The sequence below is a fragment of the Lissotriton vulgaris genome, chromosome 3_1 (assembly GCF_964263255.1).
Source record: "Lissotriton vulgaris chromosome 3_1, aLisVul1.2, whole genome shotgun sequence".
Taxonomy (NCBI): domain Eukaryota; kingdom Metazoa; phylum Chordata; class Amphibia; order Caudata; family Salamandridae; genus Lissotriton; species Lissotriton vulgaris.
This window is the reverse complement of record NC_141689.1, coordinates 1,052,117,800-1,052,145,559: the sequence shown is the minus strand read 5'-3', so window position 1 is coordinate 1,052,145,559 and position 27,760 is coordinate 1,052,117,800. Positions and strand designations below refer to the sequence as shown.

Genomic DNA, 27,760 nt, shown 5'->3' with positions numbered 1-27,760 from the left:
AGGAGGGTTGTAATTGTATGTGACATGCTTCGAAGACAAAAGAAAAGCCTAATTCAGACTAACAAACACCTTAGTCATGTGTATTCCTTCCGGAATGAGCATTAGTACCGAGTAATTTTATTTATTTCCACTTTCTATGTAATTGAAAAGTGTTTGCTGCACTTCGAGGCCACCTAATGATGCAGAGTTGTAATCCTAAATCAAGTGTACATCACCTTAGCACATATTCGTGCATGTCCAGGGCTCCAACTCACACAGTTATTTGAGGGATGTTTATGCATAAGCCATTGATTGACCTTTCCAAGGACTTTGTTCTTAGCACATGTGTACTCTTATTTGAGAGTCTGAAGCATTTGTGTGGTAAATTTTTTTGCCGTGCAGGGCGTGTTTTCACCAGGCTTCCTGGTGATGTGGAGGTTAGTTTTCTTCCTTAATGGTCCCTGGGCCGTTCTTGTTCATCATGCGTTATCTATATGCCTTTAAGGGGACACATTCCCGCATAATTATAGTCAATAATAGTTGGTGCTCTAAAATGTTGCTTTGTTTAATGACATCTTTTTGAGTTTTGAGATTCGTTGTGACATCACATGCCAAATGGCGCCTTTGAAATGAGAAAAGCAGGGTCACAGATGCTATTTCAAAGACTGAAGACTTACAGAAAGCAAAGGCCAAGCTGGTAAATCAGCCAACACCACTCAGCCATGCACACCAACCAACTGCGGCTGTTGAGATGAATTTGGCACCAAACTTCCTCCATTGTGGTTTTCCTGTTCCAAATAATTATGCCTCTCCTTACTTCAAAAGTCCAAAATCTGTCTCCAAATAAGATAATGGAGGAAAAAAGCAATGATAATAACAGCAAAACTTGTTTTGGACAATAATTAAAAATGAACCCTAATCAAACTATCGAGTAACTATTGTTGTTTTATTGCTGCAGCAACTTGTTGTGTTTGCCTTTTTGTTTATCTGGTTTTCCTTTCTAGTAGGGCGCTTTTTAATACAGGTTAGCCATTGGGCTGAAGACGTGTCTGGTCCGTATCGTTTAGGGGAAACAGTAAATCCCCGCAGTATAGAGAGCTAAAATGGTATGATTTCTCGCAGAAAAATACGATCTTGCAGTGTATATACTCACTTAACAAGAAAAAAGGGGTTTAAAGGGCTGCTCCATTCTAATTCTGTTACTGTTTGCTTTGTTCACCAATCACTCTGATCCTCCTGGCAGGGGGGGAGACCCAGAGAACAAAACTGCAAGTGACTGTAGATGAAAAGGCAATGATTTCTGCTTTTGAGGCAAAGATGGAATGGTCTATAAAAGAATGAAAAAACGGGAATGAAAGTACAGTATCTTTAACCTGCACATCTATTGTAACTTTGAAAAGCTTGCATTGTGAGAAAAGCCCCACTGTGATACTACAAAGATTTGGTAATTATGTGACACAAGACTTTGAAAAGAGGTCACTGTTCAGAGACTGACCAAAGGCCTGACAGGAAAATAGACGGAATTATTCATAATTGGCAGAGAGGAATGCGGGTTTTCTTACGACTGACATAAGCATTGTTTCAGTAGGATAAGAGGTGTCATAATATCTTATTTGTTCCCGGGCAGAGCTAATCTTCAGACTTGGCGAAGATGATGGGGTCAGGAACAGTACTCCAAAGAAGAGCGTGAAGGAAACCTTGGATCAGACATTACAGAAGGTACTTTCATGTCAACGGTGCCGTGCGAGTTCCAGCAAAATTCTATTTTACAGAGTGAAATTTCCAGTTGTTGAGATCTATAGGGATGTGTTAGGGCTATAATTTGTCTTTGTGGTAAGAACATTCAAAGCTCTTTAAAACCGAATGCAAAGTTAGTGTTTGGGGCTTCTTCAATTGGGTTGATGTGCAAAACACTTTCAAATGTAACTAAACCAAGGCTTCCATGCTTAGGAATGAGGTAAAATTGTAAACACTGCACCATTCTTTACTGTTTTTTTTATTTTATTTTTTTAAATAAAGGACGTTTAACTATTTGGGCGTCACTTCATGTACGTCAGAGGGCTTTTTAACAATGTCTGCATTGTCATACAGTTCAAAATCAACAGAAAATAATAGTAATGTAGGTGCATGTCCTATGGGTGACCACAATGCCATGACACGCATGTTTTGAATCTTTATGAATTAAAACGTTCTGTTGAAGAGGTCACTTGTACTAGAACGTAGTTTGCATTTTATATATGGTTTCGTTAGGATGTGGGTATTCACATGTGCTGAAAACGTTTGCTGGTGCTTTGAGGGGTGATTCCTACGCTAGCATAATATATGCCATAATATCAATCTTCTCTTCCTAGCGTTTGGCTGTATACCTTCTCCTGGAATTGTAAAGTTTAGTTTTTTTCCGGTCCTTAACATTGTACATGTAATTTAAAGCTGTAATGTCCCTTTATACAAATGTAAGTGTTTTGTTTCCAGTACATAATGGTCACAGAGTCCTGGAAGTGTCCCTTGGAAATCATATTTTTTTTCAAATTAACACTAATACAAAGTAATTGGCTTTTTTCCTGTTTGTAGGTTTTGTTTTAAAGTATCTTGTCACTTTTTTCTTTAAAATCACTTTTTTATTTGTAATACGTTATAGCGCTTATATTGTGTTTGTTGAGAATTTGGAACTTTTCAGTGTGTCCCATCCTCTAGAGAAGTCTAAGTAGGTGGATGCCAAAGTGCTGTATGGCTGCTGAGGTTCCAGGGATTTCTTTGAATGCACCTTTTGACCTTTCCCCATTTATTAGGTCGAGCCTGGGTAGCACTTGCGCTGCTCTGCAAGGCATGCTGTATCAGAGTATGGATTGAAGCCCCGCCCACTCTCCGCCCATATTTGTCATTGTCCTTCGTAAATGCTGGCTTCTGATTCGTCAATAGGCGTCTTAGTCTCTCCTTAGTAACGCATTGTCTCCATTTGTAACCTCCTGTGAGGACTGGCCCTTTTTCTTCGGTTGTTACACAGTGTGTGTTATTTAGTCTGTAAGCATTATTTTCTTTAATGAGTTTCTCCTACTGAAGGCATGACATTTGTTCCTGCAACATTCTGCTCGCCATTCATGCTTTGACTTTCTAACCAGCCGGGTACAATATTAACCGCTTCTTTGAAATGCAGTAGGTCTCGCATTTACAAGAGTTTGAGCAATTGGCATTGTACATGATGACAATGCCTTTTATTTATGTGTTAATCATCAAAACAGATAAATTAAAAAGGCATTGTCATTTATAATGCCAATAGCTTAAATGCAAGACCTATTATTGCATTGCAAATACGTGTCATACTTGACACTGGCTTCCCATAATTAGACCATTTCTGATGACTCTCCTTTTGCCAAAGGGACTGTAAGGGGAATTTAGATGAGGAAGAGAAATTGTTTCCGAGACCTGCATTCCGAGACAGATTTACTATTCCAAAGTCCTCCTGCAGATATCTTTACGTTTTTAGTAGCTAAACCTCTTTTTGGCCAGCTGGCCTTATAGAACCTCTGCTGTGGTGTAGTCTTTTCAGACAGACATTTGGACAGTAATGCTTTTTTCATGCTTAGAATGGTTTACATTGTCTAGAAAGAAATGCCTTCTGCTCCCTGAGAAAAAGCTGAATATTTTATTTGGAGTTGAGAGCAAGTCTGAAGCCTGTTTGATCTGTTCCAGACACATGTGCATGATTTAAGCGAACCTGTACTTAAACTAACTTCACTGACGGAATGACTACATAAGAAATAATGTTTTTCACAAAAAAAGAACCAAATGATGAATAACAGCGTAAACAACTTTCAGGTTGTTGCAGGAAGCACTGCTGCTTGCCACAGCCCAGGGAAGAGGAGATGAAGGCAGAAGCATGGTGAAACGGCAGCCATGAGAGGAGAACAAGACAATGAAAGAGAAACATTGCAGAGGGACAGGCACACAACTCACCATGGCAAGAACACAGGAAAGGCATAGGAGGTACATGGAAGAAGCGCACCAGTACAAGAGGTTGAGCTAGCATGGAGGAGAAGCCACACAGTAGAATAAACATGAAGGGAGTCATGTTAAAGGTGTCGAAGAGATAGAGCTACCATCCCTCAAAAAGCAATACTGGAGGAGGCAGAAAAAAGAGCAAGGGACTGTGAAGAATGCTATCCCTAGAAGTGAAAGTATATTTCAAGTGGAAAAATGACAGTTTGAAAATAAATACAAATGACAAAGCAGGTGCAGCATTTAAAAAAAAATCTTTCTTGGAGGCGCACATATCCCTGAGGTAGCCCTAATCTATGTTCAAGAATGGAATGAAAGGGGAAAATGTTGTTAGATGGAGAAATGGGAGTGTCACACTTAACATGAATGCTTGTTGAAGGCCAGAATCAAACGGTTACCGAATTTAAAATAGATTTTAAAGTCACGGAATATGATAGGCTCAGATATGCTCAAATCTGTCCCGGGATTATCTAACAACCTAACAAGGAAGTTGAAAACCACCCTAAAAATGATTTGGGAGTATGAGAAGAACAAAGAACTGATATAACATTTATATTCAATTCTAAATTATATACAGTTGGAGCTACGCGAGCATCCGAGATGGCCGCATGAGCACAGGGCTCCCGATACCCTTGCCGCCCTTCGCACATATCCTGAAATTATCCTGATTCTGAAGACGGGTTATTGGAGATGAACCTCTGCTGATGCTTTTGCTCTTTTGAAAATGTATTTGGACTTTGGGAACCGCAGCTACGTTGATCTTAACTTTTGAGGCCCACCCCATGGTGAAGCTGGGGGCTTGGCAAGCTAGGACGCCGGGACGTAGTTGAACAACAGCGGCTGAGGGGCTCCCCCCCAGTAGCCTTGAACCAACTCTCAGTTTCTGTTTTTGGGTCCTGGCACTATCAGATCGCAAGACGGTTCCGGTTTGTCCGAGGTCCAGCCTGGCTCTGCCTCTTCATCGTGGTCGTGAGCGCTTCTGTATCGAGCTACGTTGTCACCTCTGCCACTTGAGCCCACTTTAGTAGACTCTGATGATTTGCCCGCGAAAGGCCATTTTCACCAGGTCTCAAGGGCCCCTCCGGGGCACATTTTCCAAGATGGCTAACAGGGCCGACAACGAGAAGCGGAAAACCAAGACGCCCCTACGCGGGGGACCGATCCAAACTAACATCATGGACCGCTATACCCATCCTAAAGGGTCCCCCGGTGGCACCAGCCGTACTTCGGAAGAAGCCAAGGAGGACCCGGCTGCGCTGACCGAACTGTCTCTCCAGGATGTCATGGGCGCCATTGCCAACATGAAGGCTACCATCGGCCAGCAATATGAAGCTCTCGCTCTTAAAATCCACACGGTGGCCATCGATGTTACCCTGATCAGAGCCGACTTGTCTAAGACCAATGAAAGGGTCAAGTCGCTGGATTTAAAGACCTCTAGCCTCACGACCGATGAGTCAGATCTACAGGCTGAAATCGGCAATCTGCTCCTCCAATGACCTCATGTCTCACCGACTGGAGGACTTTGAAAACAGGGCCCGACGTAACCACATACGCATCATTGGTGTCCCTGAAAACCCCGAAAATCCTGCAACGGATCTCCTGATGGAAGACCTCGTCCTAAATCACCTTGCCCCTATAGGTCTGAGCAAATTTTTCACCGTGGAGCGTGCCCATCGTGTGCCGGGTGGGAAACCGAGGCCGGGTGCCCCTCCAAGGCCTATTATTGCCAGGCTTTTCCATTTCAGAGATAGAGACGCTATCCTGCAGGCCTTCGAGGGTGAGCGGCCCGGTAAAGTTCGAAAACACAACAGTGAGCTTTTACCCGGACTTCACCCAGCTTGTTCAAAGGCAAAGGATGGGTTTTCAGGGAGTGAAGCGAAAACTGCGAGACGTGGGCCTGAAATATGCTATGCTATTTCCAACCAGGCTTTGTGTTGAATACGAGGACCGGACGTTTTTCTTTGACCGTCCTGAAGGTGTTAGTGACTGGCTGGATTCTCTACCTACGCGAAACGATCGAATCGAGCACCCTGGTGGTGCCGAGGGTGGTGCGCCGGAACAAGAGTGACACTGTGGTTCCCGACTTCCGAACATTTGCCTTTTCATACAGCTGGGTTCGATGATTCTAATACTATTGTGTTTTATTGTTGTATGCCCGAGGGTGGCGGGGGGGTCGAGACTCTTTCCTCCTCCGGGTTTCTTTTTGTAGATTAGTTTAATGTCAGGGCGACAGGCACACTGCAAGTTGGGGTGGCTTCTGAGTCTAACACAGGGGTGCAGGGTAGGGGGTGTTGCAACGGGTTCAAGTTGGGGGGTGGTGGGGGGAGTTTGTGTGTTTGTTATTTTCTCTCAAGGCAACGTATTGTTCTCTTCTTTGATCCGGTCATTGTGTTCTTTGTGGGGTGGATTCTGCATTCCTTGCCGGGATGGGGTGTAGTGGGTTGAGGCTAATGTCTTGGAATGTCAATGGGTTGGGTGATAGAATAAAACGGGCAGTGGCGCTACAATTCCTGCGTCGCCTCTCCCCCGATGTCGTTCTCCTACAGGAAACACATTTGATTGGGAATACGTGCCACGCCATGAACAGGCGGGGGTATCGTCTTGTTGCACACTCGGGATTTACTTCTGGTTCTAGGGGCGTGGGCATCCTTGTCCGGTCCTCTCTCCCTTTGGAAATAGACAATGTAATCCTTGACGATAGGGGGCGCTACACCGCCCTCACTGGCAGATGGGAGGGAAGGACTGTTTCACTGATTACCGTATACGTCCCGCCGGTTCTACAGACCTCTACTGTTGCTGATATTGGCCGTGTAGTGCTGGGGCTTCCTGATGGTATCCTGGTTATGGTTGGAGACTTCAATTCGGTTGTCTCTGGCAGTGTAGATCGCTACCCCCCCAGAGACCTTACCAAGTCTCAATCATGGCTGAGTGGGTTTTTGGAGACTTTTGGTCTGGTAGACTGGAGGTTGATGCATCCCGAGCAGACGCAATACACTTTCCATTCTGGGGCCCAAAGCAGTCTCTCCGGACTGGACTACGTCCTGATGCCGGCGGTGCAATCCCCCTCTATTAGAGAAATTAGACACCTTGCCCGGGGCATATCAGACCATTCCCCTTTGTGGCTCTGCATGGATACTAAAGTGTGTGGCGAAGGACGGGTCACTCCCATAAACCCTTGGTATTTTCGCAATCCCAAGACCCGCGCTGATTTGATAAAGTCTCTTGATCACTATTTTTTTGAAAATGTGGGGTCTGTGTCCTCATCTGTGTCATTGTGGGAAGCCTTCAAGATGGTTATTCGTGGACAGGCTCTGTCGCTAATTGCTGGGGCTAAGAAAACTAAATATGAAGGAACTGTTCGTCTTGAGACAGAGATAGCCGAGCTAGAGAGTGACCTTGAGGCTGGCGTGACTCGTGCTAAACTACACTCCCTCGGCCTGAAGCAACTAGATTACAGAGCCCTGGTGACTGATGCTGCCAAAATAATGAAAAGAGAGCCACAAGGCAGATTGTATGATGTTAGGGACAAGGCTGGTAAATTGATCGCGTGGCTCGATAAGAAAGAAAGGGTGAGTCGTGTGGTCCCCGTGATTAAGAAACTTGATGGAGTGTGTGTGTGACAGATCCGGCTGAGATTGTTGAGTGTTTTGTAGAATACTTTCGAACGGTGTACACTCCGGTCTCTGATAGGGCAGAGGAAGATTCTCATCTGTTGTTGCACGACATTGCATTGCCGCGCCTATCGGAGGTCGACAGAGACTTAATGGATGCTCCACTCTCGGCGGACGAGATTGCTATTGCCATTCGTTCCGTTTGCTCTGGCAAGGCTATGGGTCCCAATGGTCTGCCCATTGAACTATACAAACTGCGTCCTGATAAAATGGCACCGTATGTTCCTGGAGTTGCGAGATCTTGGCTCCCTTCCTCGCGATCAGCTTCTCGCTACGATCGTGGTTATCCACAAGGAGGGGAAGCCGCGGGATCGCTGTGCTTCATATAGGCCCATCTCGCTGTTAAATGTCGAACCCAAAATTCTAGCCAAATTGTTAGCTAACAGACTGATCAAGGTAATTAGTGACCTGATCCACCCGGATCAGTCTGGTTTTATCCTGCATCACAACACTGCACTTAACCTGCGGCGCTTATATGGCGTCCTCGCGAGGGCGGCGTCTCTTCATGAGCAGGCCATTTTGGCTTCCTTAGACGCCACAATGGCCTTTGACACAATAGAATGACCGTATCTCTGGGCTGCCCTCGAGAAATTTGGTTTTGGTTCCGGGTTCATTGGGTGGGTGAAACTTTTGTATGAGAAACTGCTGGCTCAGGTGGTCGTTAATGGCCGAGTATCGGACTCTTTTACCCTTGGGAGGGGTACACAGCAGGGCTGCCTGTTGTCCCCTCTACTTTTTGCCCTCGCTCTGGAACCACTGGCTGCGGTGGGAGCCTTCGATAAAGGGTATCCAGTGGACCCCGGATTTTGAGGATCGAGTATAGCTTTATGCAGACGATATCTTGTTGTAGCTCACATCCCCCCGAAAATCGTTTAACGTGTTGTTTGACCTACTTACTTCGTTCGGAAAGAACTCAGGTTTAGTCATTACTTGGACTAAATCCTGTGTTTATGTGCTTTCGGGTGGTCTCCCTCCTCTGCCTCGTAGATTTTCTATCCCGGTCTCGCAGACGGGATTCAAATACTTGGGGATCTTCATATCTTTGGACCCCGCCGTCCGCTACGATCTCAATCTGCTTCCCCCTCTTCAGAGGCTGAAACTCGACGTTATGCCCTGGCGTAGGCTACCATTGTCACCGCTCGGGCGTGCTGCGCTTTTTAAAATGATGTCCCTGCCACGATTTTTGTACGCGCTCCAGAATATGTTCGATATTATTCCGGCGAGCTATTTTCGAGAGGTGGAGAGCTTACAGAAGCGGCTAGTTTGGGACGGACTTGCTAAGCTAACGCTCCCCTGGTTCGACGAAGGTATAGCGCTTCCGGATATCAGGCGATATTATTGGGCCTCTCAGTTGAGTGCGATTAACCACGCAACGTACGCACCTGGTCCAAACCCGGCATTCGAGATGGACAAGTACCTGTTACCGGAAGGGAACTATAATAGGGCGCTCTATTCTAAGGTAGCAGGGAGGAAATTAACTGGACCTACCAAGCTCGCTGTACGAGTCTGGCATGATGCGAATGTGGCTTTGGGTTGGAGAGATCGACTGACCCGTGCAACTCCTTTGTATGCGTCTGAAAGATTGGGATGTCACTGGAAAACGAAAGGTTTTGAGAAATGGGACATGATTGGTATTAGCAGGGTGGGCGACCTCTGGGCCAAGGGCAAAATTAAGACCTTTGAGGCATTAAAGACGGAATACGAGTTGAGCGACAGGGAGTTTTTCAGATACGCACAGGTTCGCCACGCTTTGACCTCGGTTTTCACTGTTGGCGTCGATATCCCTGAGTCCTCCCCGCTCGAGGATCGTGTGATTGATGGTCATGTGCCCGATAGCACGATTTCATTAATATACAAGAAGTTGATCAACAATCGGGCGGATCTACTTGTACGTCTTAGGGAAGTCTGGACTGGAGATGGTTTGGAACTGGACAATGAGGATTGGCAATCCGCGTTAACTTCTCCCAAGGAGGTGGCTATTCCTGCCCGTCTCCGCCTTGTTCAACTTAAAATCCTCCATTGTGTGTATGTTACTGGTCCACGCTTGGTTCGTATGGGTTATTCCACCAATGGGTCATGTAAACGTGGCTGTGGAATGGTTGGAACCTTCCTTCATATAATTTGGGAGTGCCCGGAGGTGGTTGCATTCTGCAACCGTGTGCATGCAGTGATGGAGACGGTCACTGGAGTTGTGTTATTGCCTGAAACCAGGCGCTGCCTGTTGAATGTGTGGGAACCGAATGATTATAATGTTGCTCAGACCCAGTGGGTGACCCTTGGGAACATGATTGCCAAGAGAGACATCGCACAGTTTTGGGTTTCCCGGCGGCCGCCCACGGTATCGGTATGGAAGGAAAATATGGATTGGTGCATGTTTAGAGAAAAGACTGTATATGTGGCTAGGGGTAGACCTAGGAAATGGAATAAAATCTGGAACCAGTGGAATGCCTATCGTGGAAACATATGTACGCCCCCTTTCGTTGAGAGCCTAGATGTCTCCCTTTCCCCCTGATCTGACATTCCATGTATTCCTCACTTTGTTACTATCGACCGGCGTCCCCGCTGACCCCCGACTCTCTGTAGTACTTATATGCTGAATAACATTGCACTCAGAATTCCTTCCTGTATGAACACATGTCCGTGCATATTGTACCATTGCCTTGTGTATTGTTCGTTCCTTTTTTTCTTAATAAAAATAAAAAAATTTAAAAAAACAATTATATACAGAGTAAGCATAGATGGGGCTACCAGACTTAAGGGGCTTGTTATACGGGAAAATTATACTGAGGATGCTAGGAGGAAAATCTAGGATGGCATACCAAAGAGCTTTCCAAGTATTCAACAATAAAGAGTCAGACTGTAGCAATCGATGGTGCATGCTATTTTAAGTGCAAAAATGACAAGAGGTCTATCCTTCCACCTCTGGCCTGGGCTGCAGATGTAGCGAAAGAGAAGGCTTAACGCTCCACATATGGTGGGAATGCATGCAATTACAAACCTTTTGGATAGAGATTTTAAACATTGTTTTCCATGGAGAGGTTCCAAGTTTATAAGTTGTGATATGGTCTCAGCATAGGTTCCCTTTTTGGACTATTTCTCTTATTCTTCTCAGGGACCCATGCCTCCATATCTTTTATCCAGCTCTTGTCTACTCTTTGACCGGTAATGTGGGTGCAGTGGGGGATGTTGAGGGTGAGTCTGGCGGACGCATTGTGAATGTTCTGCAGTTTCATGAGGAGTTTCTGGGTGATGCTGACATAGTGTGTTTCCGTAGTCGAGTCTGCTGCTGATGGGTGCATGTGTGACTGTCTTTCTGGACTCAGTGGGGATTCACCTGAAGATCTTTCGGAGCAGGCATAGTGTGTGGAAGCAGGATAATAAGACGGCATTGATCTGACGGTTCACGGTGAGTGAGGAGTCCCGGATGATACTGAGGTTTAGTGCGTGGTCTGTGGGTGTGGGTTGGGGTTCCAAGTGCTGCTGGCCACCATAAGTCGTCCCAGGCAGAGGAGGTGGAGCCCAGGGTGAGGAATTCTGTCTTCGCTAAGTTGAGCTTGAGGCATCTGTCCTTGTTTCAGGTGGTGACAGCCTTCATCTCATTGTGGCAGTTGTTCTTGGTGACTGTGGGTTCGTTGGTGAGGGAGAGTATCAGCTGGGTGTCGTCAGCGTAGAAGATGACATTGAGCCCATTGTTCCTGATGATGGCTGCAAGCAGGGCCATGTAGATGTTGAAGAGAAGGGGCTGAGGGAGGCACTCCCCAGCTGATCTCTGTGGGTTCAGAGTGGAACGAATGGTGGTGGTCTGACTCGGCTGGTGAGGAAGGAGCAAATCCATTCCTGGGCTTTTTCATGGATGCTGGTGTCGTGGAGTCTTGTGCATAGGGTGCGGTGGGAGACGGTATCGAAGGCGGCCGAGAGGTCCAGGAGGATAAGGGCTGCAGTTTTGCCTTGGTCGAGGAGGGTGCAGATGTCATCTGTGGCAGCGAGGAGGGCGGCCTCGGATCTGTGGTTGCTTTGGAAGCCGGATTGAGAGAGTTCAGGATGCAATTTGCATCAATGAACCCGAAAAGTTGGGCGTTGATGGCCTTTTCAATGACCTTGACTGAAAAGGGGAACATAGAGATGAGTCTGAATTTCTTGAGGTCCGTCGTGTCAGCAGAGGGTTTCTTTAGCATGGCATGGATCTCTGCATGTTTCCAGTCTTCCGGGAAGGTGGTGGAGTTATGGAGCAGTTGATGGTGCGGCAGAATTCTGGGTCAATGGAGGGTGCCTGCTCTGTTGAAGATGTGGTGCAGGCAGGGATTTGCGGGTGCTTCGGAGTGGATGATCTTTTTGATCTTAAGGGTGTCATCAGCGGTGAGGAGAGTCCTTCTGAGCAGGGTCTGCTGCGGTCCGGTGGTTGCGGGTGGGGTGAGAAGGTCTTGGGTATCGAAGGTGTCGTAAATCTCCAAAGCTTGCGGTGGAAGAAGGTGCTGAGGTTGTTGCAGAGGTCTTGGGAGGGTGCGACTTCTGCTGATCTGCGCTGAAATTTGCAAATTCTTTGACCACGGCGAAGAGTTATTTGCTATTGAGTGCGTTTGTGTTGATCCTTTCTTGTATAACCACTTTCTTTGTTGTTCTAGTGAGGTGATGGTGTTCAGTGACAGCGGTTTTGAAGGCTAAGTGCTCTTCCGGGGTCTTGCTGTTCCTCCATCTCTTCTTGAGTCGTCTACAGGTGCGTCTGCACTCATGAAGGGTGGGAGAACACCTGCTGGCTTTTTTTTTTTTTTGTAAATCTTTTTATTCGTTTCAAAACAAAGAAAGTAATAGACATATCAGGTGCCATACATTCAGACATAATAAGAAGGCGGACCGATGTTGATACAGGATGGATACTAAGCAGTGAAGAAACGACTGAGACGCCTACGCCAATGTATGAGAAACAGGATGTGCCACAGTACAATATACAATTCACATTAAGCGCAAGCTCTCAGAGTCTGCCCACCTATAAAATCAGGATAATAGGAGAAGCATGAGCACCAGATACTGGAATACCAACAAAGTCAGGATGTTCCACCAACTATACTTGTAAAAGGAAAGTGAAAGAGAGTGTGAAGAAAAAGAAACCATAAAAACAAAAAAGAAGACAAAACAATAAACCCATCCCCCCACCCTGCACCCCTGCATATGGCTATCGCCTAACCCCAACTAGCAGTGTGCCTGTCACCCCAACTAACTAAATACTAAAAGTAGAAAATGGAGGAGGGCATCTTCATACACGCCCCCGGTCTCCGCACCCCCTCGCAAAGCCAAGGTCTCAATCTATTAAGCTGCAAATACGTAGCGCAACAGGGGAAACTCCAAACACAGCCCAACCTCCCGAACGCATCGTGGTTGCAAACCCTGTGTCCAGTAATACCCGATGGCAAACTCAATCACACAGTCTCATCCTTGACCCTTCCGATCAAACATGTGCGCCCCTTCCGGACAAACTGTTGCTTCCGCAGGATACTCAATGCACAACAAAGCTGTAGCAAAGTTCAATCCGAGACGAAGCAGAGAGATGAAAGTGTTGAGAACTCCGCTAAGTCCAAAGACTCCCCACACCGTCATGGATTCCCAAAGTTGTTTTGTCCGCCATCTTAGCGGCGCCGATGTATAGGGGAGTGATGCAGTTTCAAACCAACAACATTTCCCATCAAAAGTCTCCGGAAAGGGAGCATCAGGTAGTCCATCAGGTAGTCCATCCATAGTCGGCAACGATCGTAGGCCTGACAATCTAATTGTGGCATTGAGCTTGCTCTCAGCACCCAAAACACTGGTCAAAGGCTTCAACAGCTCACAGGGTACGGGGTCTGCTTCCTCCATCGAAGTGGCCATCTTGGGTATCTCAAGTCGTTTTGTTTATTGTAGTGGACCAGGGTCCGGCCCCATCCGCCCGGTTCCAGACAAAAACACTATCATTTTATGGATGCGGGCTTCAATGCAAACATGAAGTGACCCTATGGCTGCCAACACGGTTCGTAGTGACGGATCACTCTCAGTCCGCTCCACAACATCTCGCTCAGTTTCGGTCATATTCGCGTCTCCAGAGAGCCCGGTCTACCGGGGGGAATAGGTGGATGCGGAACGGACGACTTCAGAGGGGGACTTATCGTTGGGCACAATAACAATCCGAACTCAGCCACCGCCGGCGGAGATCCCAACCCAGCGAACACCGGCGGGGCCCTAACCGGGCACCGGGCCAGGGACCTCCGTCCGCCGCTCCAATTGTGCGTTGTCACCCCTCCTTTAATATTCACCAATTCCGCCAACCATCGTCAACTTCGGTCCAAGAAAAGAAATTCCACCTTGGTAGACCAGACCCTGTTACACAACTACAGCCGATGTTGTTCAACTGAAACCCGGCAGGGCCAGTACTCGAGACCCCAGCTTTCAGGCTGGTCTGGGCCGCAAACTGCCACACGACGTATCTTTGTCTACCAAACTGGTAGAAATCTCGGGATTGCACCGTTAAGCTCCAGTCCGGTTCATACACACGGAGGCAGGACGCAAAAACAGGATAAATAACAGGATCTTCTGGCAGGAGTCGGAGGTCGGCGGAGCCGGGAGCTTACGCGGCCATCTTGTTTGCTGGCGTAGGTCCTCCTCCCCTGCTGGCTTTCTTGGAGTGTCGCTTGCCTGGGGCTTTCTTGAGGGGAGCCAGTGTGTCGGCGCAGTTGGAGATCCACTATGGGAGGTTGCGTGCTGAGGAATTAGTGTCCGTGGATGTCGATAGTGGGTTTTGACTGAGGGAGGTGGTGAGCTGTTCTTCGATAACCTTTTTCCAACTTCTGCGAGGGTAGCAGTTGAGGTGGTGGTGTACGGTAGGTTTGGTGAAGAAGTAGATGCAGCAGTGGTCATTCCAAAGGAGCTGGGAGGTGTGGCTAAAGATGATATCGTTGGCGTTGAAGATGGGGTCGACCGTGCGTCCTGCTGAGTATTTTGCAGCTGTTTGACTCAGAGGGTGGTGAGGTTCTCCAGTAGGGACGAGGTATTCTTGTCATTGGGGTTGTCAAGGTGAAAGTTGAGGTCGCTGAAGAGGATGTAGTCTGTTGAGGCGAGAGCGAGGGTTGCAATAAAATCGATGATGGAATCGTTGATAGGTAGATGGGGTCCGGGGTCTGTAGGTGAGGGTGGTGTTCTGGTTGGTCTGGACCTGGAAGTGGACCTGCTCCATGTTGGTCGAATGGTTGTCTGAGTGGGTGGTGAGGCGAAAGGTGCTTTTGTGTACGTTGGTGATGCCTCCACCCGGTTTGTTGATGCAGTCCTTGTAGATGATCTTGTAGCCCTCTGGGATGGCGGTGGTGATGTTTGGAGCGGAGGTGGAATTCATCCAGGTTTCTGTGAGGAAGGCGATGTTGGGGTGGAAAGAGTCAAGTAGGTCCCACTGTTATGTTCTTTTTTGTCTGCAAATTTTAGAGTTATCACAATCATGTATTAAAATAGGACTCTTTGTAATGTATCTGGTTTCCCTGCCTCTTTTAAATCTCACGTGGTGTGAAATGACTCTCAAAACGCCCCAATAAAACCTCTCAGCTCTCGTGTTTTATGATTCAGCTAAGTCATAGAAAGTCAGTCTCTATAATTCCATGTTTTTCTTTCATTTCTTTCACAATAAGATGTCTATAAATAAAATTTAGTTAACCATAATATTATGTCTCTTGTCATGCTCGTCTCTTATGCAGCATTTGTCAAGGTGTCGATTTGGTTTAGTTTATTTAGGTGTCTATTGATTGTATGTTCTTTCTACATATAGCCTTTTAATAAGTCCACATGTATGCAACATTTAACTATTTTTCGTCGTCTTGACACTTATTGTCAGTGAAAAAGCAAATCTTAATTAGACTGATCATTTCAGAGAGAAACATAGAAGACAATCACCGAACGCCTAAGTAGGTGGGATGGCACCACATAAACCATCAAGACTGACAAAACTCCTGAAGTCTTAAAAGGTTCCCTCAATAAATCAGCACCCTGACTTAGGCAAACATAGTGTGGACAAAATCAAAACCTTTCTGTCTGAGTCATATCATGGTTTGGAAGCTTCCTCCAAATAATATCAATGCCAGGCCTGCTCAAGTTGCAGAATGGAAGTCTATTAAGCTGCCATAGAGGCAGTAAACAAATTAGTTCAAGTTTTTGCAATGACACATACTTGTGCCCTCACCATGATGGCATCCTCAAATGAAGCAGCTAGAGAACTTTTTAAGCTCAAGAAATGGGTAAGAATTAAAATTTGTCGTAGACCTTGCCTCCGACAAATGTGCTTGAGCTTCAAGAGCCACACAAAAAGTGGCAAAACAATGGACGTGAGAGTCACAAATGACACCAGGAATAGTTGTCTGAATAAAGGAATGAATATCACTAGCTTGGTCTAAGGTCAATGGTGCCAAAAATACACCGTGGTTAGAGATGTGGGACTGCTTCAACAAACTGGTAAAGCTCAAAGGACAAAAGTGTTCAGTAAATATAGAAGAGTAGGCCACCCAAGGGCCATGTCAGAGATTGAAATCCCTGAGAATAATATTGCAAGATGATTGTATTGCTGAGTGACCAACTAAATCATCAATTTCCCAAAAAGCCAAAGAGGATATTGCTTCGACTTATAAAGCATCACTTATGAAAATAACACTTCTCAATACTTCATTCTAAAAATCTTCTTAAAGGATGTCTTCCTAAAGGGGTTGTACCCAAAACATACTGAAGCATGGAATTAAAGGTTGAGGGTTTGGCTTTAAGGTTTAAAGTTCTAGAATATAAGTGTTCTGGTGGTGAGGACATGGGGGCAAGCATTTAGCGCATAGAGTTCAGAGTTTAGAGGTGGGGATTTGGGTTATTGGAATTTGGGATTATTGCTTAGTGCTTAAGGGTTTAGATTTTGAGGTTGCGAGTGTAGGATTGAAGTTATAGATTTAAGTTTTGAGATAAGTGGTTAAAGGTTTGGGATATTTGGTAAAGGATGTGGGGGATAAATTGCCACTATCATCTGTGATATGCAATATACTAAGTAAGCTGGTAAAATCAAATAATCCAGTTGCATGTATCAATTTGGCATTGCATAAACTTGGTAGGCTGGCAGGATTTAAGTTACTGTATGCTTTATGTTTGCAGCTTGCATCAAATACAGCCATTCCACTGATAGTTGAACCCAAGGCCATCATGCAAGTACAATAACTGAGGCTGCACTTTCTGGATGATGCGTTTCCATTTAGCCAGTTAATCTAGCATGAAGAATTCCCAAGTAACGTAGGATCAACTTTGCTAGATGTGTTTCTGCTCTATAGAAACCCATCTAGTTCAGAGATCTACAAGCAGGATTACTCCCAATTCTTCCTTGCCACCTCCCAGATAGTGCCAATAACTATTGAGGTATTCCAAAAGAGGATGTTTTCATTGGCTATCCCCAACCGGTCAATCAGCACCAGCTGTTTGCTGGGTAGGTACTCCAATGCAGTATAAGATGTGGTTGCAGATATTCTGCCAGCAGTCCTACAGGAAATCAGCACCAACTTGGCAAAGACCTTTCAGTATGGCCAGGACGTGGCCAAATAATTCATGCTGGCCTGGTAGTTATGAGGCTTCTTGGCCTGTTGGTCTTCTGCATCCTGTTTGTTGACCATGGGAGGTGGCATATATGGGCTTTGCAGTGGGCCAAGCACAAGGGAGCCTTTCCAATTCCATTCAGGTATGCAGGAGCCTGCAAATATGGACCAGCGACAGACCCTTGTCCCTCCACATCCAAAGCTGAAGGTAGTGACTGATGCATCGCTGCTGGGTTGTGGAGGTCATCTGGGAGAGGGGACATGAGGGCTCTGGTCTCCAGTGGTATCTAGCTCCATATCAAGCTGTTGGAGTTGTGTGGGCATTTGCATTGGCATTTAAAGCCCTCCTCACGTCTACCAATGGGAGGCTGGTTCAAGTCCTCATGGACAACACTATTGCAATGTGATACTGCAAAATAGAGGGTGGAGCGGGGTCGTGGACCCTATGCCAGGAGGCCCTGTGTCTCTGGGACCGGCTGAATCGTCAAAGCATTTCCCTGATCTTCCACCACCTGGAGGGATCTTTGAACTCTAGGGTGGATGAACTCAGCTTTTGATGCCTAGCAGATCACGAATGGCCATAGGCGGTGCATGGCATCTTCAAGCAGTTGGGAGAACCCAGGCACAATCTTTGTCATCACCAAGTGTGTGCAGTGTCTACATTGTTACCCTCTGCAGTTCCCTAGAAGGCTGTCACTTGGAGACACATTCTGCCTAGCGTGGAGCACAGTACTCTTGTATACCTTCCTGCCACTACCTCTCCTGCCTTGAGTTCTGAAGATAATCAGGATCAACCCTCCCCCAAGTCATCCTAGTGCCTCTGGATTGGGCAAGAAGAGTGTAATCTTCTGGCTATGAGCATCTGTCCTCTGATGAAGCTGCAGCTCATGGAGGATATTATGTTGCATCAGGATGTCAAGGCATTGCATCGAAGGCTGCACAATCTACCTATCCATATATGGAGATTGAGCTGTGGCAATTGACTAATTTCATTGTTTCTTTCAAAGTATTATTATTATTATTATTATGTTTTCTTATATAGCGCCTGAATCGACCCCCGAAGGGGTATCTCCGCGCTTGCCTTGGGAACCCGTCCTGGCTTTTCCCTGTGAGATAGCCCCTACAGGGCATCCCCAAGGTGAAAGCCAGGCATCCCGCCGCAGGGGGGCCGTTGTGGAGATTAAGCAAGCTTAATGCCCAGAGTTGCAGAGTGTGAACCCATGATTAGGTCAGGCACCGAAGCGAGAATTATCGAGTCCGTGGACATTTGAGCTCAAGACCCTGCCGCGTCAGGAATTGAACCCTGGTCCCGGGTCTGACCTCTGCTTCAGGGTCTGCCTGCTCTACCCAGTGAGCCACACTTCTCCACTTCTTCTTGCTGCTAGGATGTCGTCCTAGCAGCAAGGTGTCTTTCTACAAAGTCTGTGTATACAGGACTCTGGGACATGTTTGTGGCCTGCTATGGCACCGGTAATACTTACCCATTGCATGCCAAACTGGTGGATGTCTTGTTGTGTGTTTTGCCTTTGTCCCAGCAAGGACTTGCTGTGGGGAATGTTAAAGGTTGGCTGTCAGCCCTTTCGACTATTTTGCATTTAACGGACCAACTGTCCTTTTTCAATTCATCTGTTGTGATGCGATTTCTCAACGGTTTAATCCACATGTTTATTCTTAAACTCTTTGTGATGCCACAGGGTGACCTTAATTTGGTCCCAGCTTTTCTAATATGCACTTCTTTCCATTGCACAGCTGTCCTCTACATTTTCTGATGCCGAAAACAGTCTTTCACACCAGCATAACTTCAGCTCATTGCATGAGTGATCTTCAAGAGTTATCTGTCCAGCTGCTCTACACCACCTTCTTTCTGGACAGGCAAAACAGTGTAGAGGAGAACTTTCTCCATGTGAATAGGCCTCTGCATTAAGATCTGCTATGGGATGGCAAAGAAGCAGCTTCTAGAAGCATTGAGGAGCACCAGAACCAAGGCTACTGCCACTGCATATTTGGCAAGCTGCAATGTAGGCATCGGTGCACACCTATTCGAAGCTTTACTGCCTTGATGGGCAGGTCCGAAGGGAAGCGCATTTTGGCTGTTCCTTACTGTAGAACATTTAGGTCTGAGTTCATCCACAGACCCACCACTGGGAGAGGTACTGCTTTGGTTTCTATTCTAAAGGTGAGAAATCTGCAGTTAGAATTATCCTTCAGAGGAACAAGTTATTTACCTTTGTTAGGTCTTTTTCTAGTGGATACTCCATATAAACGCAGATTTTTCTCCACCCTCCTACCTCCCTGTTCTGTGCAATGGACTCTTTTCCATCTAAAAATGTTCCAAAGTAGAGATCTTCCCACTAGCAAGAATAATTGTGTTTTTGGCTTTATGTCCAATGGCGTTGACCGTGTCAATAAAGAAACTGATGTCAGCATGCCTGGGTGTTAAGTATATGCAGCTCTAGTTGACACTTCTGGGGTGGAGCGCGCTCGACGCACAGCTGCACAATGCCCCCTATTTACATGCAGGGTCTATGCGGAAAAATCTTCCAGATCAAGTTTGGCATCTCTGAGTATTTTGAAGATGTGAAGAGCCTTCAGTTATAGTGTCGACCAGAAAGCTAAGCAAGTTGTTCGCCTTCACAATAATTTTGTTGCTGAAGCCCAGTTCTCATATCTTATGTTACTAACCCATCTTGCCCAATAATTGTTCAACAGGAACTTACTTTAAGGTTTCGTGCTCCTTCTTATTCTCCTCAGAGGACTGATTCTATTCGATTAACTTATTCAGAGAAAAAGAATGTTTTACGAGCTCCTAAGACATTCTTTCTAGATAACAGCATGCCACCACAAAATCTCTAGTTTGCCTTAGGCTATGATTAGTTCTTTTGATAGATGCATTCTTCCACAAATTCCTCACCTTAAAAATATTCTCCAGGCATTAGTCTGTATCCAGAACCTTTTCCACAGCAATAACTGTCCAAGTGCAAAAGTGGCATCATGCCACTTTAGCTTAACACGCTTTGCCTCGATGTTATAGTATCTCAGTATAAAAATGTGTTGGGTCGCCCTGGTGTCTTTATCTTTTTTCACACCTCATCAATGTGGGTCTGCTGCTCTTTTCCGCGTTCCACCAACAAACTTCCTCAGACAGTGATTAGGTCAAATGTCTCCTCCTAAGATGTCTGGTTTTGATAGCCGTATCTGATGCCGTAAGATGTCCTTTTTGTAGTCACATGACAGTTGCATGTGATGTCTTGGATTCGCAAACAACTCCTTGAAATACAACTCCTGTTTAATGTACCTTAGCAGCAGCATCAACCGGAAGGCCAAGCTTTCTATGACCAGATTCTGTAGAGATATGCAAAAGCATTCCCCTTCCCCGTAAGGTAAGTTCCATGTAAGGAAGCCATTCCCCTAAAAGGTTTTTCTACAAAGGGAAGGAGACATCCTGTTCTTTCTCAAACAAAGAGTCTCTCTCAGTCTTGACACAGTTCCTCTTGCCTGGCTCTTCCACATTGAAGTCAATCTCAACATTAAAAAAAGGGGCTGGAATTTCCGTCTCCATCAGCTGACCCTGCACAAGTCAAGCATTTAAACTAGCCATGTTGGATCTTTTCACAACAGCTCAGTTACCATTTGGGACACACCCCAAGGCTGGGCTCGATCTTTCAGTGTTGATAACTCAGCTGGTCCTGACCCTGATGCATTCCAAAATCAATCCTTCACAGCCTCCATTTCTAGCGCCTTTAACAAAGTCAGTTTCTTTCAAGGCAATGTCTTCCATATGTTCAGCGCTGCTTACAATGCCAATATTGACCCCATACTAAGAACACTTTGAAGTGGTCACTTATTTGAGATCACAGATGGCCATCGGCATGAGCCGGTTCGTAGACGTGATGGCGCGCGAACAAGCAACCCATTAATTCGAGTTTTTCCAAGCTACATTGAGTGGATTTGACATATAAAAACCCGGGCAACTATCGAAGGGTCCCATAAAAGAGAGTGGCAAGCGCGCTTTCCAGTAAGAGATTTTTGAACGGCCATCTGTGATCTCAAATAAGTGACCGCCGCGGGTACAACAGCCACCTATGATGGATAATAAGTGTTTTACAGCCGCGCCATTACAAAGAGGATATATATACCTTTGAAGGCATTTAGACAACAACGGCATTGTTTATTAGCCCGAGTCATGATGAGGCCCGTACTATGTGGGCTGAAACGCGTCAACATTTTGTTTAACGAAGACCCCAGCCAAAGTACGGAAAACATTATTCACAAGGAGTAAAAGGATTGAATATAGGTCTAAAAAGATATGGACTATTTATACTCTTTGTGTTAGGTCTGGTGGAGCTTACTTTAGAGGAATGCTGAGTCTGTACATATAGCGAGCATCCTTTTGGAAAGAAAATTGGGCTACAATATTTAAATAAGGATATACTTTTGGATCGATGTGTATATATATGTGTTTGTATATTTTGTAAATATATATGTTTATTTGTTCATTCGTTTTAAATGGGCCTACAAATTATATTAGCTCAAATCTAAAATCAAAAACTTTTTTTCAATTTAAGTGAAAAACAAATAGGAAAACCAGTATTTAGTGTTCTCTCTGTGGGGGTGGGAACTTTACTAAAACAAATACAAAAACTGATCTTGTTTAAGATAATATATTTGTCATAGGGGGAGACAATTGAGCTATCTCACCTATTATTATAGATTTCGCTACTAGTGTCCTAGGCATCATTTGCTTCATTTGTGACTTTATCTTCCCAGATGCCTGTGGCTTACCGGGTCTGCCCTGAATTTGAAGGAATATCTTATTATAATGAGACTTTTGCCTACCTCCCATCCCAAGGTGCAGAAATGTGTTCATATGAAAGAACTTTTCAACTCTACCTCTTCTGCTCTTGACATGATTGATAAAAATGATGTCCTAACAGAGGATGATTACTTCCATCTTGCAATATAGATACATCTGTTTTGGACGGTTCTCCAGAAGGGAACATCATGTACTCCTTTCACTTCAATGGTATGAAAAGTCGAGAAGAAATGGAGCTGTCCTTACCTTCTGTAGAGAGCAAATCAAAAATATTGATAGAAATCTTGCAGTCCTCTGCAACAGTATCCAAAGCTCTGGAAATCCCTACAAGGCAATTTTGGCATCTGCATTGGCAGCCTGGGTGAAACCCTTCTCAGGCCTGGTAGTCTACAGACAACCTTCTACAAAGGCCTGCATTGTACGATCTGAAATGTGTTTAGTCTTAACACTTTCACCAGAGGTCTAGTGGTTCAATATGCATCTTGTAAATTAACCCTAAATGCATTCCTACGGCCTTTTTAGCACGAGAGTCCCAGAGACCTACTTTCTGCAAAACGAATGCTACATGCTCCTTTAGCCCCTACATCTAGGCCTTTTGGGAATGAGCGAAACTTGATTCATCAGTCTCCCTATTCATATAAAAAAAGCCCTTCTCAGATTGGTCAGTGATGGTTTAGATTCTTCCAAACAAATCTTGAAGTGTGGTCTAGATTTTGCAGACACCGTGGCTTGCTTTATGGGTATGGCTGTCACTTAGGGCCGCCATGCTTGATGCACTTCAATGACTTCTCGAGAGATGCCCATGCCCAGCTCGTGAAAATGCCCTACCCTAGTGAGAGGGTATTCGGTCAAAGGGCCACCTACTCCTTGGAACTCTTCAAATACAACAGAAAAATGGCACGCTCAATGGCTTGGCCTCTCCAGGATGGCAATTTCAACAACAGTATATGAAATTTTAAAGCCAGAGCAAGTTTAGTGCACAAGATTTCTAGGTGGATACTCCTTTTACTACTTGGCCCCTATCTAGGATGGTGGTCTGTGAACCATCCTCAACTTTTTGCCTCTTGAGCCTATTCATTCAGCAGGGCAGGTTAAAGATGCTGCCATCTTCGTCAAAAAAGTAATTCCCTTTGGCCACACTTATCCACACAACATAAAGAACAAATGACAATGCAGACAAACTAAAGAGCAGTGCAGTAAAAACCCAGTTTCTGAAACAACAAATAAATTACCAGATGTACAAATTTATTAAAATATCATTAAAAACCAAGTAAAATAAGATAGTCAGAATCAAGGGAAGACAGACAATAAATGGAACATATAATATTCACAGTTCATCATATACGTTCCTACAATTCCAGACGGAGGAGGAATTCAATAAGGTTATATTCAGAAACAATCAGAAAAGGCCTTAGCTAGTCATATGAATTCTCTCCCCCAAATTTCAACGCGTTTCGACGGGCAGGTAGAATTGCAGCCGTCTTCTTCAGGAGGGTTATTAGCTGTATTCCCAAGAGATACTATGATTTAAAAAGAGAAATAGATGTAAACATCGATTTCTAAGCTATGTAAACAAGAAAATTTATACATGAGGATAACATCCATCTGCTAGTCAGAACATTGAAAGTTTAAACCACCGCTCAATACAATATGACACCTTACATCGACATTCATAGTAAACATTACAACATATATCTAAATCATATTATTGCAGTTCATCCAGTATTCAATAATATGCAGTTCATCATTTAATAAATCACGATCTAGTGTATGTTATAAACCACCATTTGCATTTGATCATTAACCATACATGAGTCGACAAAGAGCACATTACTCTATATAATTCATTGTCATTACTCTCCCTTGCCACATAAGGCACAATTATAAGTAATGGTGATTGCATTTCCAAATTGGCTTAAGTTGTATGTCTCCGGGACTTTGTATATGCCCAGGCTCGCCCCCATAAAAAACTTAATTAGTACTGATCTTTAGAGTAGGCGAAGAAGAGCACATAGCTGCAGCTTGATATAAAACAGGCAGCTATCTATATAGACTGAAGGAAATTTATGGAGACTAATTTATAGAAGTTCTCCTTATTATCAGATGACCGATGGCTGGCAACGGGCTGGAATATTCGCTTACTCAATGAATAGGCATCTCCTGCGCCCCATGCAGTATAATCATAGTTGCTAAAGCAATCAGTTGCGGCCCCCATGTAGAGTTCAACATATCATAAAAACTCCCGAAAATACACGCATCCAATACTTACACCTAGTATTTCCTATATGTTTCTCTTATTAGTGCTTTAGGTTAAATCCCAACTCTCGTTCTTCATAGGGTGTTGCCTCCTACAATAAAATTAATATCTTACTATACATCTTCTTACGTGGCAAGACAACATAGAGAAGAGATCGACCGACAATTCTACTTACTAATGAAAATTTGCAGTGTTATCTACACGCAGTTGTTGGGAGAAACCGATTAAACCATCCCTCAATTGGGAACTCTGTGGGTAGATGAATAGAATACCTTCAGTTCCCATGTATTGTGCACATTGGCTAATAAGACCTTCCACTGAGCCTCCACTTACTTTAAAATAATGTTAGCGTCCGCTGTTAAGTGATGTGGGGCTGCTTACGTCCTCCCAATAGATCCTAAAATAGAACAGAGGCCTCACTATCCATTGTCATATAAAAAAAACATGTTTTTTGTCAAAAAATATGAACAAAGCTGACTCTACTACTTACGCTTTGATTCATACAATCTAGTGTGCACGCGGTAATGCCGATGTGTAGATAAAAACGGCCCGCTGAATATGGAAGCACTAAGAAAAAGATATGATCAAATATCAATAGTGCCCATGCTGCGTACTCGTAGCATGAAAACAGAGTAAGGACGAAATGTTACTCACATAAGATAGTTTAGTCGCCGACTCGTAACTGAAAAGGGGCTGCTAGAGTCTTCCCATTCAGTGGTGGCTGCTACTCCTAAAGAAATCACAAAACGTAGACCCGTCTAAGTGTCCGAGTAATTTCACCCAGGGGTTGGTAACACCACACGTTATACGCTACGCGACAACACATACCTCTTTCTAAAATCTGTTAGGCTTTCCGCGTGCCTTCTCCAACGAGAACCCACCTTCCGAGAACGCCGTTTAAGTACTGTGTCTCGGCGTCCAAATGCGGAAGTAAAGAAACGACCGCCCATGGCGATCATGGACATCAAAAGAGGCCTGCCGATCGGAGGTCGAAGAGAATTACCGTAGCTGATATTATTCAGATTGTCCAACTTCCACACAGTCGCTAGTTAAAAGCGCAATGGGTTTTTTAAAAATTTACCTTATTTCCATTAGTGTATTTCAATGGAAACGAACGGAGAAAGAATAAAAAACTAAAAGTGATTAGAATTATTAGACCGCGCATGCGCATAATCGACGTGGTTTTTCCTAACGTACGTCTCATTATTTATCTATGCGCAACTTACAAAAAACCTTTGCACTTGATAGTTACGGACATTCTTGTCGAGTTAAGTATATTTAGTACCGCGGGAAAGAATTATATACAATGTAAGGAACAGATATTGGCCAAACCCACAAATATAATTGCAGTGTCATAGATGAAAGAAATAAATAGTCATCACCCAATAAGCCTGTCCCACTCTTCCCGGGAGTTCAGACCATTTCTTACCGTATCAAAGTAAGAGATGTACCATTGTTCTCTTTGTTTTCGTTTATTCATAATGTTCCCTCCTCTCTTTCCTATTTTAACTCGTTCCAAAATAAACCACTTGAATTCGCATTCACCATGATTCTTTTCTAGAAAGTGTGCAACAATCGGTGCAGTCACCTTTTTTGTCCTAATGGCAGATCTGTGTTCCTGCAATCTGATCCTAGCTTCTCTCCCTGTTTCTCCCACATAGAAAAGCTCACAGGGACATTTTATTATGTAAATTATGTTTTTGCTTTTGCAATTATTGTGAGTTCTGCACCTAATAGTTTTGTTATTGCAAGTGATTTCAGTGGCTGCCATGCACTGATCACATATGTTGCAGCTTCCACACCTAGAGGTACCAACAACAATGGTATTGTCAAGAGTTCTTTGATTTTCTCTTCCCTCGTCTTTGTATGTGTGGACTAGCAGATCTCGTAAGTTTTTGTTCTTCTTGAAGGCAAAGAGAGGTTTTGCCAATGCTGTATCTTCCTCATGGTTAAGAATGTGCCAATGTTTATTGACCACATTCTTGATCTGGTTACTAATGTGGGAAAATTTTGTCGCAAAGACAATTCTGTTAAGAGGGCTTTTTTGGGTGTCAGATTTGTTGATTAAGGCTTCCCGATCATAGAATCTGGCCCTCTTCATAGAGGTAGATAAGAGTTTTTTTGGGTAGCCTCGATCCCTAAACTTTTTCTTTAAAACTGCAGCATGTTTGTAATAGTCGTTGACATCTGAACAATTTCTCCTGAGACGGAGGAATTGACTAAAGGGAATACTTTCCCTCTGTGATTTGGGGTGGAAGCTAGTAAAGTGAAGGAGCGTGTTTTTAGCCATGGGCTTTGTAAACAGCTCCACAGCTAGAGAGCCTTCCACATTCTTGATAGAAATATCTAGGAAGTCAACCTTAGTTGTACTATGGGTAGAGGTAAACCTCAAATTGGGGTCACCAAGATTGATCCATAGAAGGAATTCTTCCAGGACTGAAGTGGTACCTTCCCAGATAAAAAAGATGTCATCGATGTAGCGGTACCAGCCCGCTACATTTTCGAAAAAAGGTGCCAGTTCATTGTAGATGTGTTTGTTTTCAAAATTGCCAACATAAAGACAGGCCAGACTAGGGGCACAGGTGGCCCCCATGCTGGTCCCCTTTAACTGTTTAAAATATTCATTTTTGAACAGAAAAACATTGTTGGTTAAAATTAGGCGAACACAATCCACTAGAAATTCTTTGCTGGCTCCATTTAATTGTTGGTCAGACAAAAGTTCTTCGATGACTGTAATTGTGTCCTCTTGGGGGATATTAGTATAAAGAGACTCAATGTCCAGGGTAACTAGACACTGAGTCTCTTCACAAAAGGGCAATCCCTCAACTAAAGAGATGATGTGTGCGGAATCTCGCACATATGATCTCAATTCGCATACTAATGGCCTCAGGAAGTGATCCACATATTTACTAATAGGTTCAAGAAGAGAGTTTATGCTGCTAACGATAGGCCGCATAGGAGGGTCCAATTTATGCTTATGGACCTTAGGTAGGCCATAAATAGCTGGAGTTTTGGGTTCTGTGTTGTTTAGAAACTTGAATTCCTCCTCGCTAATATGGCCCTCATCTCTAGCATTAGTTAGTAACTGAAGACAGGCCCTGGAAATTCCTAGAAGGCAGGCATTTGTAGGAGAATAGTGTTCCTTTACTTCAAGCATTTTTCTGATTCTATTCTCGTAGTCAGTGGTGTCAAAAATAACTACTCCACCGCCTTTATCGGCAGGTTTCACCGTTATCGAGTTGTCATTCTTGAGCTTATCCAATGCCTCCTTCTCCGCCTTTGATACATTGTATGCGGGTACTTTCTTTTCTTTGTCCAGAATTTTAAAAATTCCACTCTCTACTGCTATCTCGAAGGCTTCAACATTTTTGCCTATCATCCCTACAGTGGGGGTAAAAGTGGATTTGGGCTTAAATCCCGTGATGTTCTCAGTGATTCTACTCTCTCTGTTTTCAAAAAAGCGCTTCAGTCTAATCTTTCT

The 27,760-nt window shown here is 44.5% G+C and overlaps 1 protein-coding gene across 1 annotated transcript in view; it reads left to right on the top strand.

The window, feature by feature from the left end:
* CNTLN (centlein) overlaps positions 1-27,760 on the top strand; it is a 1,560,264-nt gene that overhangs the window by 921,945 nt on the left and 610,559 nt on the right. The window contains exon 15 of the mRNA XM_086961469.1: positions 1,607-1,698. Coding sequence (XP_086817595.1) covers positions 1,607-1,698 — 92 coding nt within the window. The remainder of the gene's footprint in view (positions 1-1,606; positions 1,699-27,760) is intronic.